Here is a 19,799-nt window from a genome sequence, read left to right on the forward strand (position 1 = left end):
TGGATTCCTAGTCTCTGAGCTGAGTCATACAGCACAGAAACAGACCCTCAGTCTGACCCTTCCATTCAGACCAAGCATCTCAATCTGACCCAGTCCCATTTGCCAGCATTTGGCCCATATTCCTCCAAACCCTTCCTATTCATATACCCATCCAGATGTATTTTAAGTACTTTAATTGTACCATTCTCCACCACTTCCTCTGGCAGATCATTCCATATTCACACCATCTCGTGCGAAAAAGATATCCCTTGGGTTCTTCACTGGAACGGCACGGTGGCTCAATGGTTAGTACTGCTCCCTCATAGTGCCAGGGCCCAGGTTCGATTCCAGCCTGAAGTAACTGTGCTTGTGGAGTTTTCACATTCTCTCCATATCTGTGTGGATCTCCTCTGGCTGTTCCAGTTTTCTCCCACAATCCAAAGATCTGCAGGCTATGCTAAATCGCCCATAGTGTTCAGGGATGTGTACATTAGGTGCATTAGTCAGGGCTAAATAAAGGGTAGGAGAATGGGTTACTCTTCGTAGGGTCTGTGTGCACTTGTTGGGCCAAAGATCTTGCTTCCATACTTTAAGGATTCTCTGATAAATCTGGCCTCTCACAACTTAAATCTATGCCCTCTAGTTTTAGACTTTCCCATCCTAAGAAAAAGACCGTGGCTATTCACCCTATCCATGTGCTCATGATTTTATATACATCTAAGATCACCATAATTTATACAGCAGGTCCAGTTCCATTTCTGATTAATGACAACACTCAGGATGTTGATTGTGGGCAATGTAGAAAAGGTAACATCAAAGACAGATGGTTAGATTCTCTATTGTTTTGAGATGATCACTACTTGGCCAGCCTGGTGTAAAAGTTAATTACTGCTTCGTGGCCTGGATGTTATCCAAGTCTTGGGACAACAGACAGCAAGCTCTCACAAATAGGCAGAGGGATAACTGATTAGAAAATGTAGTTTTATTGAGGGACAAAGAATGATCAGAATACAGAGAACTCCCTTACTCTTGCTTGAAATTGGGAACTATTTGTATTTTTCTGAGGGCAGACCTCAGTTTAACGTGCATGATATAAGGTCTGCATTTTTGCATACTTTAACATCATTTATTTTAGATGCTGGTTTTTGGTCTGTATATATGAGGGAGTTTAAAGACTATGTTGTCAGTTTTTAGATAGCAATGGTGCTTTGAAACCAGTATAAGAGTATTAATAGAAATTTGTTTGCATTAAGAGAATTTTACATGCAGAATGAATATTAGATTAGATTAATTAGATTTTGATTAGATTAGACTTACAGTGTGGAAACAGGCCCTTCGGCCCAACAAGTCCACACCGACCCGCCGAAGCGCAACCCACCCATACCCCTACATTTACCCCTTACCTAACACTACGGGCAATTTAGCTTGGCTGATTCACCTGACCCGCACATCTTTGTGACTGTGGGAGGAAACCGGAGCACCCGGAGGAAACCCACGCAGACACGGGGAGAACGTGCAAACTCCACACAGTCAGTCGCCTGAGTCGGGAATTGAACCCGGGTCTACAGGCGCTGTGAGGCAGCAGTGCTAACCACTGTGCCACCGTGCCGCCCACAACGAGCATTAGCTTGCTTTCAATTACAAAGATCAGTTTTGATTTTAGTTCTCTCAGTCCTAGTTGAAGTTAGATCTAAGAACATAGTTCTCCTGGAGCAAGGAGTTAGATCAGAAATATAGGAACATACTACCTCAGCGTAAAGGTTTAGTTTTAAAAGGTCCAGAAGTGTTTGTTTAGTTCCCTGAAGACATTATCTGATGCCAAGAAAGTGTAAGCTCAGCGATATGAATATTCAAGGAAGAAACTATCAAACTCTCAACACCAGGAATTAAAAGCTATGATTCAGTTAAACCTATAGATGGGATAGAGAAGGGAATTCTCTCAAATAATTGAGTATTGTAAAGTGATGTTGTTGAGACACATGGAACATTGTATTCTGAAGTGTTTTGAAAATTTTCTTTTGTGCTTTTGCAAAAATTCTTTTGTGAAAATTGTGCTACAAATTGTTTGTATAAATAGCTTAGTTTATTCTATCTTTTCTTTTGCACAATAAACTGGTCTCATTGTTAAAACCAAATCAGTAGCACTGCATGCTTGTTTTTCAGTAAAAGATCACCTCAACAAATAAAAAGTGATTTATCAAATTAAATTGCAACGTGCAGTCTGATTTGTCCAGTAATCACATATCACCAGTTGGCAAACACTGATAGCACGGTACTCTCTCAGTGCTGTATGGAAGAGCCGCAGGGATATGGTGATTTTGTGGTAATGTCACTGGATTAGTTATCCTGAGGCTAATAATCTAGTACAAGGATTCAAATCCCATTGTGGCGGGTGGTAAATTTCATTTCAAACAATAAATGTGGAACTGAGAGCTTGGGTGCTGAAGAAAACTGTAAAAACCTACTACATTGAAGTACCTTTAGGGAAGGGAATCTGCCATCCTTTCCCTGATTTATTGCAGATGTAGATTCACAGCAATATAGTCTATTCTCTTTTGCCCTCAAAAAACAGGTCAGGTAACATATAACAGCTAGCAATGCTCACATTCCAAAAATAACGAACAAACAAAATGTCAGCCTCAATTATGAGCTAAAAGCTGTGAGGTCTGAACACAACTGCCCTTGCTAACAAGAGCGCTACGAAACCAAAAGTTAAAAAAATGCTCATTATGTTCAAACCTAACAGCATCAAAACAAGTTTTACAGCTATATTTGTAAATATTTATTTGTCAGTTTTTGTAGAAAGAGAAAAAGTGCTGGTTATCTTCAGTGGTTAATATCAGTCTTCAAGGCAAGCAAAGCACTGACTAGCAATCCCAGTATGCAGCTACAAGAAAATGTATGATACAATTAAAATAAAACAATTCAACAAAATGTTTAACAACAAAGCCATAATCGTAGACTCGAAAGAAAAACATTGCTGCATTCTAGCGGTGCGTACATGACACAAAGCATGACAAAAACGTATCATTCAATATCTCAACATCAAAACCAAACCAGACATTCTGTACATAGGTAATGTTTTAAAAAAAATGCTGTAATGGAGAATAACTGTAGAAAAAAAAGGACCATATTTTCATGATAGCTTTTAACTGATACTGATAGATTAGCCAGAACATTGCAAACGAATGAGAGCCTTCTAAAACCAGCATCACCTTCATGGCCAGAGTCTACAATTACAGTACTGCAGGCAACTGTTCACATGATTCCCATTCCACATGTTTTTACAGGTAGCTTCAACCTCAATGTTGAAATTGTGACCAGATATCAGTACGACAGGAAAGTGGACAAAAGATGCACAAACAAGATTTCTTCTAACAATAAAGGGCTGCTTTCAAGATGAATACCATACTAGTTTCCCATTTCAAGAGGGATTTAAAGAATCAAATTCCTACAAATGACTGAATAGGGTGAATCTTATTCACTATCATTGCTTGAGGAGTTTAACTTGAATAGTCTTTCTCAATGTGAAGCTTGAATTGGTTTTACCATGTACTCAATAAAAAAAAAGTCATGCTAAGAAACAAACTGTTGGCGATCAAACATTACTATCCAGCCAGCAAGCGTGAAAACACTTGTCACAGCCAATAAGATTTGGTTTTGGGGCAGAATGTGTATGTGAGAGAGAGAATGTGTGTGTGAGAGAGAGAGATTGAGAGCTCAGGAGTGACTGAGTGACAAACTGCTCAGACTAATGCTCTGGGGAAAAGTAAAACAGAAATTGCTGGAGAAACTCAGCAGATCCAACAGCAACCATGAAGAGAAAGCAGAGTTAACATTTCAGGTCCAGTGATCCTGCTTCAGATTTTCAGCATTTGCACTCCCGTTGTTTCATTATAATACCCTGGGGACATTGTTTCTCCTTACCAAACTGGCCTAGATAAGACTCCAAACCCAGTGATATCGGCTCGAGTCTTGTCTGCCCTCTCCACTCAGTTGAACGGTTAATATTGGCCCTGCCAGTGATTCAGGTGTCCAACAAAATAATTTTTATAAAAAGAATCAGGCTGAGACTTTACGATGCCACATTTCCAGGTTATTTTCTCAGCAAAAGATGGATGGGTGGAACAAGGAGATTTTAAAGTCCAAACTATACAGCTTTTTCAAACACTACAGTCATTAACCAGATTATTGCAGTGTCCAGTTTTGCTCACAAGGTCTATGCATTTTCAAAACTGGGCTAACAGGGCTTTTAAGACCAGTATTTCTTTTGCTGTGAAGTACTCCTGTCACCAGGAAAAAGACCTTCAAACTTCAGACTACTTCTCTCTCCAGTCCTCCAGGGGACAAAATGAATAGACGTCTCCCAACGGCAACATGGGACATCAGCTTTAGAAGTCAGAATCCTTTTAACACTGAGGAAGAATTGGGCAAACTGGGCTGCATTCTCTAGTTTCAAAGAATCAGAAGTGATCTCATTGAAACCGACAAAATAGTTACAAAGGAATTGACAGGTAGATGCAGGGAAGCTGGGGAGCATGCAATCCAGGGCCACAATTTAAAAATAAAGAAATGCCATTTAAGACTGAGATATGGAGAATTTTATATTTTACTCAGAGGGTTGAGAATCTTTGGAATTCTCTACTCAGAGGGTAGTGGAGGCTTAGCCATCAATAATGTTTAAAAGTTAAAAGATTTCTGGCATCAATTGTTATAGGACTCGTGTGGGTAAAAGGCACTGAAGTATTTGATCAGCTACGATTGCATTAAAGGGTAGAGCAGGTCTGATGGGCTGAATGACCTATCGCACACTCTTATGCCTGTCAGCTTGCAGAAGGGGATTGACCACTCATATCAACTCATCAAACTATTGCAAAGCTGGAGTTCAGACATTCTGAAATATTAGTATTTTAAATGTAAATGTACTGAAACAATGACCATGAAATACATGGGCTGTGCATTTTTTTTGCATGAATTGCTAATTACTTTTATGAAACCAGAAAATGTGTTTTGCATTTCAGCTTTATTCATGTGCCTCTTCTCTTCACCCTCCTCTGCTGAGTTCATGGAATCTATTGTTATCCATTACAGCTGAAATTAACATACAAAAAGTAATTTTAACATTTGACTCCCTAATACTGCCTCCAACTTTTGTGAATGATGTGATCCTACAGTGAGTTTCATTTGGCCAGAGACTGCATTCCAACAAGTCACTTAATCCACTTCGTGCAATCCAATATGCTGCAACTTAATCTTCCCAATTTTGACTGTTTCTTCTATGAAATACTGCTGGAGGCAGAATCCAGTGAAAGAGAACCATCTTCCATAGGGTTGCTCTCTCATTACAGAGGTGAAAGGACAAGTTGAGGAGAATCCTTTGTGGTAAACTCAGCTGGTGCGAGAATTGAACACATGCTGTTAGCATCACTCTGTATTGCTATCCAACCAACGTAGCTAACTAATACTTTCCAGCTCCCTGCTACTCTCGTTTACTGAGTTACCAAAACTAAAACGTCACTTCTTCCAGAGAAAAGAAACCCATTCAGTATTCATGCAACTTCAAGTTCAGAAGTTTGCTTATGAGTCAACCTTGGGAATCTTCCAAACAGACACGCACGAAAAAGCTTTGATTCTATCAGGGATGGGAAGGCAACTGCAACAAAGGAGACATGTAAGCGTCTTTTTAAAAAAGAAACTCATGTTGGAGCCTCTTATTTCTAGTTAAGAATGTCACTTTGGAGCCTTTGGCTATGGGTTAACAAGACCTCCAGGCAAAAGGCTGATTGCAGTGTAGAGAGCCAGTAGAGCTACAAACTTTAAAAAACGGTGATGGTCCCTTTGCTCCACATCCCCCCACCACTAACCATACCCCAGTCCTCAGCACCAAACCCACCAGCGATATTCAAGTTTAACAATCAGAACTAAAACATCCTCCTGAATTTTGCCAAGCGTATCCCTCCTTGCCAGATTACACTGCGTTCACCCTATGTTTCCCAACTTCAGGACCTACTGTATGTCTCACATGACTGGTATTTTTACATTGGGTTCCCCCTTTGACTTACATGAGTGGCAATCAGTTCTATACAAACCAAAAATCTGTATTTGTAGACACTAGGTTATAAAGACTACTCCTAGATATTGGCTCAATACATGGCTACAAGACAGTGAAAATGACTATATGATGGTGCTCCTTTGCAGTAGTAGAGTTGAACCACTTTAATGCTTCAACTGTAATGTTTAAATACAGCAGGACATCAGAATTTTCTGATCTTCTATTAACATCCATGCACCACAAAGTCATCGTACTCGCCCTACAAAACAAAAAGAGAATGAGGGAAAAACATTAATGAGATCAGAACATTTGTGAAAGGTTACTTCACTGAGTTGTAGTTAACATTCCAGGAACAGCCATTCGGTCCTTCAACTCTGCACTGACATTCTTCTACTATATACTACTTGGTCTAATCTCAGTCACTTTCTAATTTTTACTATCTCTTGTTTATTAGTAACTGCGTTAATTCATTTTTAGAATAATGAATGGATTTTCCATACATCACAGTGCATAGGAATACTTTACCAGCTTCTGTACAAAACAAAGACTTCCTGATCTCTTCATTAATTCTTTGTGATTTAACTTTCAATCTACCAATTCACTAACCCCTACAAATAATCTCATCACTTACAAATCGTCTCAATCTCAGAATACAACACAAAGAGTTCAAGGATTTCAGAGATATAACAAGTAGGATCACCAAATGACTGATCCATTTGGTGATCTGTCTGCAGCCAGAGCAGTGCTTGAAAGAGCTGAAATGTCTGACAGAAGGATTAATGGCTAACCACTGCGCAAGGTCCACAAACAAGTAAGGTCATTTTTTAAAAAACAACTGTCTGTATTGACTGTGAAGGCTGCACTTCTCAGGTGTGGCTTTGAAAAAACTGCCACGTTTTTTGGAAGGTGATCCTCTCACTGGGTTCCACTTCCAGCAGTACCTCAAAAGAAGGAGTTTGCTTCAAGTGTGAAACTGCCAACAGGTTTTGTTCGTTGACTCAAACTCAAGACCAAGCAAGTCATAGTCAGGTATCCTTACACTCTGGTTTTCCCTACCAGGTGATCAATGAATAGCAATTCTGGTAAAAAGCCTTTTGATTTTTATTACTGCCAGCTTAGGATTCACAATGCAATTTGTAGATCCACACTCTAACCACCAAGTCAGAAATCCTCTCATCTCTCCCTCCTCACATCCTCATCATGTGCTGTCACAGTAGATCAGCGTTATTGAGGGAGTGCAGCGTAGGTTCACGAGGTCAATTCCTGGAATGGAGGGATTACCTTACACTGAAAGACTGAAGCAACTGGGCTTGTATACCCTTGAGTTTAGAAGACTGAGGGGGAATCTGATTGAGATATCTAAGATTATGAAAGCATTGGACACTCTGGCAGCAGGAAACATGTTTCCGCTGATGGGTGCGTGCCGAACCAGAGGACACAGTTTAAAAATACGGGGTAGACCATTTAGGACAGAGATGAGGAGAAACTTCTTCACCCAGAGAATGGTGGCTGTGTGGAATGCTCTGCCCCAGAGGGCAGTGGAGGCCCAGTCTCTGGATTCATTTAAGAAAGAGTTGGATAGACCTCTCAAAGATAGTGGAATCAAGGGTTATGGAGATAAGGCAGGAAGCGGATACTGATTAGGAATGATCAGCCATGATCACATTGAATGGCGGTGCAGGCTCGAAGGGCTGAATGGCCTACTCCTGCACCTATTGTTTATTGAATTAAGTACATTGTTCCCAGGTCAGAGAGCCAAAAAATGCCGCTGGTTCAATCCCGAATCTCTGAGTTGGATGATCTCAGGTAGAATGACTATATAAAAGGTGGAATGTAGTAACTCTCCAGGCTCCTTCCACAGCTCCTAATAAACCTACCATCTCCATCATCAAGTAGAACAAGGGTAGCAGATGCATTGGATCATCAAATCAAACGTCCCTTCAAGAACACATTGTCTTAGAACTATATCACCCTTTGGTCACTGTCACAGGGGTGAAAATGTTGGAAAGCTTTCTTAACAGCAATGAAAGTGCACCTACACCACTTTGAATATATTGGCTCAAAAGGCACATTCTCATGGGCAATTAGGGATGTGCAACAACATAGGGGAATTGATGGTACAGCAGTAGTCACTGGGCTGGTGATCCTCTGGAGACATGGGTTCAAATCCTGCAGATGGTGAAGTTTGAAAATCTGGAATAATGACAACCACTGTTGATCATTGTAAAAACCCATCTGGTTCACAAATGGTCACTAATGTCCCATTAATGACTTACCTGGTTTGGCTTACGTGGGACAAGAGTCAACAATATTGCTATAGATCTGCAGTCACTTGTAAGGATGGCAGGTTCCTTCCCTAAAGCGCATTCATGGACCAGATGCATTCTTCTGACAACTAACAATGGTTTCATGGTAATCATTAAATTCCAGATTTTTCTGAAACGGAATTCAAATTCCACCATCTGCAGGATTTCAATCTGGATTGAACATTACCTCAGAATATTATCTGGGTCTCTGGATTAACAAAATACCACAATGCCACCATCTCCTGAGCTGTTTAGCAGCAGTTAAAACACCCTTTGTCTCAATATCATTGTACAATGATACCCAGTTCTGTGCCCAACTTGTGCACTCTCAGCTTGCAACAACAACTGTTAAAAACAAAAAAATACTGATGCAGGTAACTACAGTTTATTTCCATCGCATTCACAATGTACATGATAAATGGGGTGACTGTAGCTGAAATGCTGGGGGGTAATGAGCTTGTGGGTCCTAGACTCTCCCACAAGGGGAATCAGGGTGTGATGTTTAGTCCGTGGTGAAAGAGGATTTTACTTTAGAACAAACAGACAATCCAAAAATCAGAGATAGAACAAAGAAATAGAAAAATGCTGCACTTGTAGTTGGGCTCTGGAATTCTACTGTCCAAAAGTAGACAAGAACGAACTCTCTGGAATACATTTTAACCTTTTACCATCAGCAAATAAAGAAAGCTGTAGGAAGCATTTGGTTTCCAAGTATTCCAAATATTCCTCATCTGCTAGCTTATCCCCTCCACCCAACTCATTCTATGGTACACCATTCTAAATTGATGAGTAAAAAGTGAAGTCTGCAGATGCTGGAGATCAGAGCTGAAAATGTGTTGCTGGTTAAAGCACAGCAGGTCAGGCAGCATCCAAGGAACAGGAAATTCGATGTCAGCATCTAAAACAGCGGGAGGGAAAATGACCCAGTGAGAGTTACTGGTACCTAAAATCAAGAGATAGACATGGAGCTGACTCTAGATGAAACAGCATTAGAAAAACATTGAACATCTGTGACACTGAAACAAATTCAGAACCTGAAGAAGGGTCACTTCTCCCAAAGCTTTAACTCTGATTTCTCACCACAGATACTGCCAGATCTGCCAAGCTTTTCCAGCAATTTCTGTTTTTCTTTCTGATTTACAGCATCTGCAGTTCTTCTGGTTTTTACCTTGAACCCTGAACCATTCCAGTCCCTTTATCTAAGGAAAATATGTACAGGCATTGGAGGAAGTCCAGAGAAGGTCCACTACATTTATCCTGTGCCTGTGGGATTTTCATACGAGGAGAGTTGGGCCTATACTCATTGAAGTTTAGAAGAATGAAAGGAGATCTTTTTGAAACATATAAGATTCTGGAATGGCTTTACAAGGTCAATGCTGATGGATTGTTTCCTCTTGTGCAAAGAGTGTGGTGCTGGAAAAATATAGTCGGTCAGGCAGCATCCGAGAAGTAGGAAAATCAACGTTTCGGGTAAAAGCCCTTCACCAATCCTGATGATGTTTATTTTCCTGCGCTCGGATGCTGCCTGACTGGCTGCGTTTTTCCAGCACCACAGTCTTGGCTCTAATCTCCAGCATCTGCAGTCCTCACTTTCACCCTGATTCCTTGTGGGAGTGTCTAGGACCAGGTGGCATTATCTCAGAGTAAGGGGCCATTCTTTTAAGACAGATGAGGAGGAACCTTTACTTTCAGGTGGTGGTGAATCTGTGAAAATCTGGACAACAGTGGGATGCAAAAACAGGGCTGTTGAGAGTATTCAAGGATAAGACATATTTCTAATCAGTAAAAAAATCAGGAGTTCTGAGGAAAAGGTACAAAAGATTGGATGGGAGTTCAGTTACAGGCAGCAGTCTTCGATCAGCTCAAGTTTAGAGACAAATCATTTCCACTAGAAATTGAATCAGGAACCTGAGAACACAGATTTAACATAATTAGCAAAAGAATGAAAGGCTGAAGAAGATTTTTTTTAAAAGAAGTTGCAAGTTATAATAAACTGGAATGAAATACCTGAAAGGGTGTTGCAAGCAGATACTATATAGAGTCATAGAGCTGCATAACACAGAAGCAGACCCCTCGGTGCAACTTGCCAATGCGGACTAGATATTCTAAATTAATCTAGTCCCATCTGGCCCATTTCCCTCCAAACGCTTCCTATTCATATACCCATCCAGATGCCTTTTAACTGTTGCCATTGTCCCAAACTCCAACACTTGCTCTGATGGCTCATTCCATACACACACCACCTCTATGTGAACAAGTTGACCCTTAGGTCCCTTTTATACTTTTTCCCTCTCACCTTAAACCTATGCTCTTGAGTTTTGAACATCCCTCTCCTGGGCAAAGGACCTTGACAACTGACCCTAACCATTACCTCAGCCTCCGGATCTCCAGGGAAAATAGTCCCAGCCTATTCAGCTTCTCACTATAGCTCAAACCCTCCAAGCCCTGTAACATCGTAAACCTTTTCCGCACCCTTTCAAGTTTAGCAGCTTTCCTATAACAGGTCGGCCAGAATTAAAACTTTCAAACAATTTTATACATAAAAGAGAAACAAAATGTGGGAGGGCTACAGAAATGAACAAGATGACAGAATCAATTAATTATATTTTTTCAAAGAGAAAGCACCAGATATGGGCCGAGTAGCCTCCTTCAGGTATTCTATGGTGTATGTAGGCTGATAAACCACAGTACATATAATTAACCCCTAATCTGTTCAGTGAAGGCAAATACGGCTCTATAACTGATGGAAAAAAAAGGTAGGATTACTGCCTCCGATCATTATTTGGTGAACACTGTTCAAAACTTTGCCAATGTCATGGGTAAATCCAGATTGGGCTTGTCTTGCAATGTCTCGAACGGCAAGACGATTAGTGCAGCACAGTGTCTCAGTGGTTAGCACTGCTGCCTCACAGCGCCAGGGACCTGGGTTCAATTCCACCCTTGGGCCACTGTCTGTGTGGAGTTTGCACAATCTCACTGTGTCTGCGTGAGTTTCTCTGGCTTCTTCCCACAGTCCTAAGATGTGCAGGTTAGGGTGGATCGGTCATGCTAAATCACCTCTAGTGTTCAGGGATGTGCAGGTTAAATGCATTCATCAGGGGTAAACGTGGGGTCATAGGGTAGGGGGAATGGGTCTGTGTGGTTTACTCTTCAGAGGGTCGGTGTGGACTTGTTGGGCCGAAGGTCCTGTTTCACGCTGTATATGCTGATTCTAATTGCTAAGCACATTGACAATGCCTAGTCTCAAGTATGAAGAATGTGAACCACAGAACATGCTTTCAATTTGAGGTATAGAGAGAAAATAAATATTCCATCACTGGAAAGTACAATTTCACCAAAGTAAATCGATCTTTTTAAAAACAAATGAACCAATTTTTCTAATCAACCTGTTTAGAGATGTCATTACACAGCTCTGCAACAGGTGGGTCTCAAACCCTTATGTCCTGGTCCAGGGAGTTGGGACACTACACTGCATCACATGAGGTCCCCAATCCATTTTTATTATATGCCCGAGAGACATAGACAACAAAGAGACTACTGATACATTTGAAATGTGCTTTACAGAATATTCTGCATATCCTGTATAGAATAAAGGACTCTCAACAAAATACTTTAAAAATTCATTCAAAGATGAGGGCATGGCCAGCTAGGTCAACAATTATTGCCCATTCCTAATTACCCAGAGGGTAATTAAGTGAATCACACTGCTAGGTAGACCAGACCACAGCAGGGCAGTTTCCTTCCCTAAAGGACATTAGTGACCTAGATGTGTTTTCCCAACAATCGGCAAAGGATTTAAGTCATCATTAGACTCTTAGCTCGTTTTTTATTGAATTCAAACTCCACCATCTGCCGTGACAGGATTTAAACATGGGTCTCTGGATTTATATTCCAGTGATAATATCATTAGGCTGTCTTCGCCCATGTTGGAAACAGTTGGAGAAAAATGAAATTGGTGCACAACATCAAAGAGAAGATACAATATTCTGGTAACATCATTAAAACAAACAATGCAAGTTGCCATAGCTTCAGAGGACTGTATGGCTTAATCGATAGGCATTGAAAGATAGTGGAAGCAAAAAAAAAATCAATTGAAATGTATAGAGCAAGTAAGACAAGAGGAAATAAATGACATATTCGCAAGTTTTGAGAAGATTTGTAGCTCAGGTTGAGGTTCTGGATGTAGGTTTGCTCACTGAGCTGGAAGGTTCGTTTTCATAGAGACTAAATTGAGAAAGCAAATGCATTACTTGCAAATACCAACAATGAAAACAAACCTTCCAGCTCAGCAAGCAAACCTACATCCATGGATGACATATGTATTGGACTGGCTTCAGTTAGTCTATGTGGAATGTCTAAGCGCAGCACAGGACAAAGGTGGAGATCTAGGGCAGACAACTTTCTGGGAAAAAGGTGAGACCAAGAAATGAACAAAATTCAGTTTATAATAAGAAAACTCCTCCTTAATGGAGTTGCACACATCCTCTTATGTCACCCCAGCCAAGCTACGTCCAATATTCACTCATACATCGAGTTTTAGACGAGGCCTCTTTTCATCAGCTTTACATACCATGCCATCTTCATCAATTTCTTCATTCTCCTCCGACTCCTCATCTGTATCTGGTTCTGAAGAGCCATAGTCTCTGAGCATCTGCGTTATGCTCCAATTAGGCCTGCACACAGCCAGACAAATTGGTGTATAGCCACTGTACATCTGAGCGTGAACGTCTGCGCACCAGTCCAGCAAGAGTTTGACAATTTGCTGATTTTGTTCCTCTACTGCCAGATGTAAAGCAGTTCGGCCTGCTGACCTCTCCTAAAAAGATTGAGATAAAAGGTTTCATAGACCCAACACAAATACAAGTGGGTAACCAGCTTCTTAGTTCACACAGTTCCAAAGGGTTTCTCAGTAATTCCCAGTGCACACATACAAAAATTTAGCAATTGCCACCCATGCATCATTGCTCAGAAACATTCTGAGGACCTTTATAATAACCAACAAGTAAATGATGAGAGGTAGCAGCATGTCATTCGGAATGTTGTCATGGATACAAAAATGGCAATAGTTTTGCACGCAGAAGATCCTGCAAAACTAATGGGTTTGAAATCCTTGAATGATCTTTTGGGGTTGCAAAGAAAGTTGAATACTGGTGAGAACACAGCTGCTGACACTGTGTTCAGTACTGGTCTCCTTATTTTTTTTTTGTAGATATTTTTATTGAAATTTAACATTTTTGCAAATTTACAAAAATAAACAAAACTCTCAAATACAAACATTGATGTACAATTAAATCATATATACAATAGTCATAATTGAACAAAGAAAAGAGAAAGAAAGAAAACAAAAAGAGAAAAAAAAAGAAACAAAAAAAGATACAAAAAAAAAACTCAACTTTCTACTAATCTAACCTATAACTAACCAGAGTGTATACCTAAGTCTCTTACATGCTTGGAATGTATAAACATCAAATATAATAAAACCCGTATTCGCGCAGGATTCCTCTCCCAAGGGGCCCCGGAGCAGCCCGGTCTGAAATCTTCACTAAATAAAAGCCCTTGTTAGGATAGCCAAAATATCTGCATTTATATAATTCAAAAAGGGCTGCCATATTTTATAAAATAATTCAGTCTTTCGGTGCACCATATTTGTGAGGAAGTCAAGGGGGATATATTCCATAATTAATCTGTGCCAATTTGAAAGTCCGGGGGGCCCTCAGCCACCTAGTTCACCAAAATATTTTTCCTTGCACAGAAAGAGAGAATAGAAAATAGTCTCTTCCCATGCATATCCAGAGATGAGAGGTTCGAAAAGCCCAAAAGGAGAGATACAGGGTCACCCTAATTTCCGTTCCTAAAATTTCTGTCAGGGTATTTGCCACTTTAGTCCAGTATCTGCGGATTTTCTGACAAGTCCACAGACAATGTACAAGAGTACCCACCTCTATTTTGCATTTAGGACACATTGGAGATGCTCCTGCCTTAAATTTTGCCAGTCGAGCCGGAGCTATATGGGCCCTATGAAGTATCTTTAGTTGGATAGCCTGAGTTCTGTTACAGATAGCAATTCTTCTAGCATTTTCCCAAATGTCATTCCACATATCCTCAGAGATTTCTAGCCCCAAGTCCTGCTCCCATGTTTTAAGCAGGTCATCCATGTCTCCTGAGACTCCATCATGTAGCAAATGGTATATAGTACTAACGGAGGATGCCCCCGCTGGTCGTAAGACATTACGTTCTCTGTCTGATTTATAAAGACTATCTATTAATGTAGTCTTCCTCTGTATATAATCTTGAACTTGGAAGTATCGAAAGAGATCCCCATTAGGTATTCCGAATTTCAGACGCAGCTGCTCAAAGGACATCAGGATCCCATCTTTAAATAGGTCCCCTAAGCATGAGATGCCCCTGGATCTCCAGAGTTTAAAAGTGGCATCTGTAATCCCCGGTTGGAATCCCCATGCGCCTACTATTGGTGCATGGGGGGATGTTTTATGTGAGTTACCCTCATTTTGCCGCATTATATTCCAGGCCTTAATTGTGTTTAATATTATGGGATTTTTACAGTGGTCTGTAATGATTTTCCTCTTATCTGAAAATAAAAGGTTAATAAGTGGGTATTTTACTTGGGAGGCTTCGATATCCAGCCAAATTGATTGTGGATCAGATGAAACCCAATCAGCTATGTAACTTAGTAGGGAGCTTAACTGATATTTCCTAAAGTCTGGGAAGTCCAGTCCTCCCCTTGCCTGTGGAAGCTGTAGCTTCTTCAGCTTAATAAGGGGCCGTCTATGGTTCCAAATAAAGGAGCCCAACCAGCCATATAATTTACGTAGGGCTAGCCTTGGTAGCATCAGCGGGAGCATTCTCATAGGATATAAGAGACGGGGCAGAACATTCACTTTAATTAATGCTATTCTCCCTAGCCAGGAAATCGGAAGGTCTCTCCATCGCTGGAGGTCCTGCCTTATCCTTTCCATTAATTGTACAAAATTAGCCCTATACAGCTGATCAAATAGTGGCGTGATAAAAATACCTAAATATAAGAAGCCCTCCAGGGACCAACGGAAGGGAAAAGGGGATCCGTCCATTATGTGGGGTATCATAGCCAGACCACCCATTGGCATGGCTTCCGATTTTGAAAAATTAATTTTATAGCCCGAGAATGCACTAAATGTATTAATAACTTGAATTAGACGAGGCACTGACATTAAAGGATTACTGAGGAATAAGAGAACGTCATCTGCATAGAGGGTAATTTTGTGTTTACCTGTACCAATCCTCGGGGCCGTTATATTAGGATCAGTCCGGATGGCTTCCGCTAATGGTTCGATTATCAGTGTAAACAACAATGGTGAGAGAGGACATCCTTGACGGCAGCCCCTACCCACACTGAAGCCATCCGATCTTAACCCATTAGTAATAACAGCTGCTTTGGGGTCATTATACAATGTTGAAACCCATTTGGTAAACACCTGTCCAACGCCAAACCTTTCCAATGTGTAAAATAAATATGACCATTCAACCCTATCAAATGCCTTTTCCGCATCCAATGAAATTACTACTCCTGGTATCTTTCCCTGATGACAGGCTTGGATCATATTCAAGACCTTTCTGATATTATTGGATGATCTGCGGCCCTTAATAAATCCCGTCTGGTCCTCCTTTATAATATATGGCAGTACCCTTTCTAGTCTTAGTGCTAACATTTTTGAGAGAATTTTAAAGTCTACATTTAGTAAGGATATTGGTCTGTAAGATGCACAATCTTCTGGGTCTTTTCCTTTTTTGAGGATAAGAGAAATATTTGCTTCTTTCAGCGTGGGCGGGAGACAGACCTGACTATGCGCAAAATTATACATATCCATAAGTGGGTCAACCAATATTCCTGTAAATTCTTTATAGAATTCAGCTTGAAAACCATCCGGGCCCGGTGCTTTTCCGCTCTGAAGTTGCCTAATTGCCTCAAGTATTTCTTGGACTGTTAAAGGGGTATTTAGGGCCGACACCTGTTCCGGAGTCAGGCCCGGGAAGGTCAAATTTTTAAAAAATGACTGCATCCTCCTAATTCTATCTTCACAATCCTGCGATCTATATAGTTCAGAATAAAATTCTTTAAAGGTCGCATTGATCTTTTTATGATCATGAGTCAGGGTACCTGTACTTTCCTTGATGGTCGGAATAGTTTGAGGGGCTTTCTTTTTCTTTGCAAGAAATGCTAAGTATCTACCCGGTTTGTCGCCATATTCATATAATCTTTGTTTCGCAAATAATATTTCCCTTTTAGCCGTTTGAGTAAGCGCGGTGTTTAAAGCTGTCCTAAGAGCTGTAATCCTCTGCAATTTTGTGATAGAAGGTCTATCAGCGTATGCTGTTTCGGCTGCTTTTAGGCGAGCTTCGAGCAGACGCTGTTGCTCTCCCTTCATTTTCCTCTGGGTCGCTGAATAGGAGATGATCAAACCTCGTGCATAAGCTTTGATGGTCTCCCACATCATTGACGGATTGCTAGCCGTACCAGTATTAATTTCTAAAAAAAGTTTTAAGTTCTTGGGAGAAGTACTTTAAAAATTTGCTATCTTTTATCAGGAAGGGGTCCATACGCCAATGCCGAGCAGATGTCCCATTGTTCTTTACCTTAGTTTCCATGTATACAGCGGCATGGTCAGAGATTGCTATAGTACCTATTTTACAGGTTGCTATAGAGTTTAGAAAAATCGATGGGGCAAAAAACATATCAATTCTTGTGTGACATTTATGTGGATTAGAGTAGAAAGAAAAATCTCTACCCTGTGGATGGAGACATCTCCATACATCTACCAATCCTAATTCTTTATTCAGGTCCGCCAGTTGTCTAGATCTGGGAGATACTCCAGCGGCACTCTTGGGAATCCTGTCTATTTCCGGATCCATAATACAATTAAAGTCTCCCCCTATAATTGTATGACGGGCACCAAAGGCCATCAGTTTTGAAAAAGCTTCCGTTATGAATTTAAAGGGGTGTGCCGGGGGGCAGTATACATTTAAGATCCCATATTCCTCTCCATTTATGAGGGCTTTAATCAAAATATATCGTCCAGATTCGTCTTTTATCTGATTTAGAATTTTCAAATGGAAGTTCTTCCGGACAAGGATAACGACTCCCCTGCTTTTTGAATTAAAAGAGGAAAAAAAGGCCTGATCAAATCCGCCCTGTCGTAATTTTAAGTGTTCTTTATCCGACAGGTGTGTCTCCTGTAGGAGAGCTATATCAACTCTCTCCTTCTTAAGATTTGATAATATTTTCTTCCTTTTAACTGGCGAATTACTCCCCCTGACATTCCAGGTGCACCACTTAACCGACTGTTCAGCCATAATCATCTGGACAGATCCGAGACCCCTCGGGAGGGGAAACCCTATCTAGAACATCCCGAGCATGGAGCATACAAGATTTACAAAAGTAAAGACTCTCTGATACACTCAAAACAATATAACAAAAAACTCTTTCTAAGTATAAAAAATATAAAACATTCCGAATTGGAGATTTTCTCCCTTGTTCCCAGGGAGCGTCACTTCCTCTCCCACAGTCCATCTTACCCTCTTCCAACCAGTGCCCCACCCTTGACCCAGGTGTTCCTCAATAAAATGAGGAGAATTCAAATATAATATAAAGCTAGAGTTAACAGTGAACACCCCACCCCCACCCACACCCACATCTAAATATATTTGGGAATATTAATACCATATATAACTATAAGATTACAATCTCAACATGTAATACTTAAATATAATACCACAAAATAACAGGGGAAAGAAAAACAACCCCGCTCCTAAAAACAGAAGTAAAATAGAATAAGGTAACCACCTCTCCCCATCAACATTAACCAAACGCCCCAACATATATATATATATACATACACACATAGGGGGAAAGATAAGAAAAGATGAAGGGATGTAAACCAAAATAATGGGAAAGGCAGACTAGCGTCCACAATCTCTTACAGTTTATTTAAGAGAGTCCAAGAATTCCTTAGCCTTCTCCGGTGATCCGAAGTTATATATGGATCCTTCGTGGCTAAGGCGTAGCGTCGCTGGATATCGTAAGGAGTACTGGATATTTAAGTCCCTTAAACGCTTCTTCGCCTCATCGAATGCCTTCCTCTTTCGGACCAAAGCTGGGGAGAAGTCCTGGAACAGCATGATCCTGGATCCTTTGTGGGTCATAGCTTGGGGATCTTTTCCCAGATTTCTTGAGGCTTCCAGGAGCATCTGCCTCTCCCTATAGCTCTGCAGCTGGAACAGGACCGGGCGTGGGCGCTGGGTTGAGCCGGGCCCACGTACTGTGACCCAGTAGGCCCATTCTACCCTTACCTGGCCTGATCCAGCAGGCAGATTTAAAAGTTGTGGCAGCCAATGCTCTAAGAATGCTGTCAGCTGACCTCCCTCTTCCTGTTCGGGCAGGCCCAACAACCGAATATTTTTTCTACGACATCGATTTTCGAGGTCATCAATGTGGTTTTCTAGGTTCTGGACTCGATTCTCGAGAAAACGGATGTGGTCGGCTGTTGATTTTATCCCAGTCTCTGAGGCTGCGGCCTTCGACTCCACCTCTCTGACTCGGCACTCCAATTCCTGAATGTCTCTGCCCTGCTTCTGCAGCTCGGCTGATAGTGCTTCTCTGCTCTGCCGAGACTCATCGATAAAAGCATCAATCTTCGCCTCCCACCTGGCAAACATCTCCTCAAAGCTCATCTTCATTGGTAAATCTCCTGAAGTAGCTGAAGACACCTTTGTTGCAGCTGAAGAGGGAGAGGGTGGGGGAGGGGTCCCTGCTTTCTTAGAGCCGCCTGTTCCCTTCCCTTTACTCATTTTCCAGCTAGTATTAGACTATTTAAATGTACTAACAGGTAACTATTTAAGGTTAACAACTATTATAAATGGTTTAGTGAGTGTGGTGGGGGTGGATAGCCCACTTTTCCCAAGTTTTGGGTAGAGCACTGTGGACTCAGTCTTGCTGGGTCGCCGCCATCTTGGATCCCCCGGTCTCCTTATTTAAGGAAATTATAAACATGTTGAAGGCAGTTCAACCAGGAATGTGGGAGGAAAGGGCTGAAGTTCAAAACCATAAGAGGTAACTTGATTGAAACATACAATATCCTGAGGGAACTTGAAAGGGTAGATATGGAGAGGATGGTTCCTCTCATGGGAGAATCTAGAAATAGGAACCACAGTTTACAAATCAAGGGTCACCAATTTAAAACAGAGATCAGGTGAATGTTTTTCTCTCAGAAGATTGAGTCTTTGGAATTCTCTTCCTGTGAAAGTGGTGGAAGCAGAGTCCTTGAATATTTTTAAGGCAGAACTAGACAAATTCTTGGCAAACAAGAGAATGTAAGCTTATCAGAGATAGATAGAAATGTGGAGTTGAAGTTAAATTCAGATGTGAACTTACTGAATAGTGGAGCAGGTTTGAGGGGCTGATTGATCTA

At 41.0% G+C, this 19,799-nt stretch overlaps 1 protein-coding gene across 1 annotated transcript in view; it reads right to left on the minus strand.

Moving 5' to 3' along the window:
* Window positions 1-2,454: 2,454 nt before the first annotated feature.
* LOC132836598 (NF-kappa-B inhibitor beta-like) overlaps window positions 2,455-19,799 on the minus strand; it is a 32,056-nt gene continuing 14,711 nt past the window's right edge. Inside the window, exons 5-6 of the mRNA XM_060855983.1 lie at window positions 12,908-13,153; window positions 2,455-6,290 (exon numbers count right to left, since the gene is read on the minus strand). Coding sequence (XP_060711966.1) covers window positions 6,255-6,290; window positions 12,908-13,153 — 282 coding nt within the window. The 3' untranslated portion in view covers window positions 2,455-6,254. The remainder of the gene's footprint in view (window positions 6,291-12,907; window positions 13,154-19,799) is intronic.

The sequence above is a fragment of the Hemiscyllium ocellatum genome, chromosome 47, assembly GCF_020745735.1.
Source record: "Hemiscyllium ocellatum isolate sHemOce1 chromosome 47, sHemOce1.pat.X.cur, whole genome shotgun sequence".
Classification (NCBI taxonomy): domain Eukaryota; kingdom Metazoa; phylum Chordata; class Chondrichthyes; order Orectolobiformes; family Hemiscylliidae; genus Hemiscyllium; species Hemiscyllium ocellatum.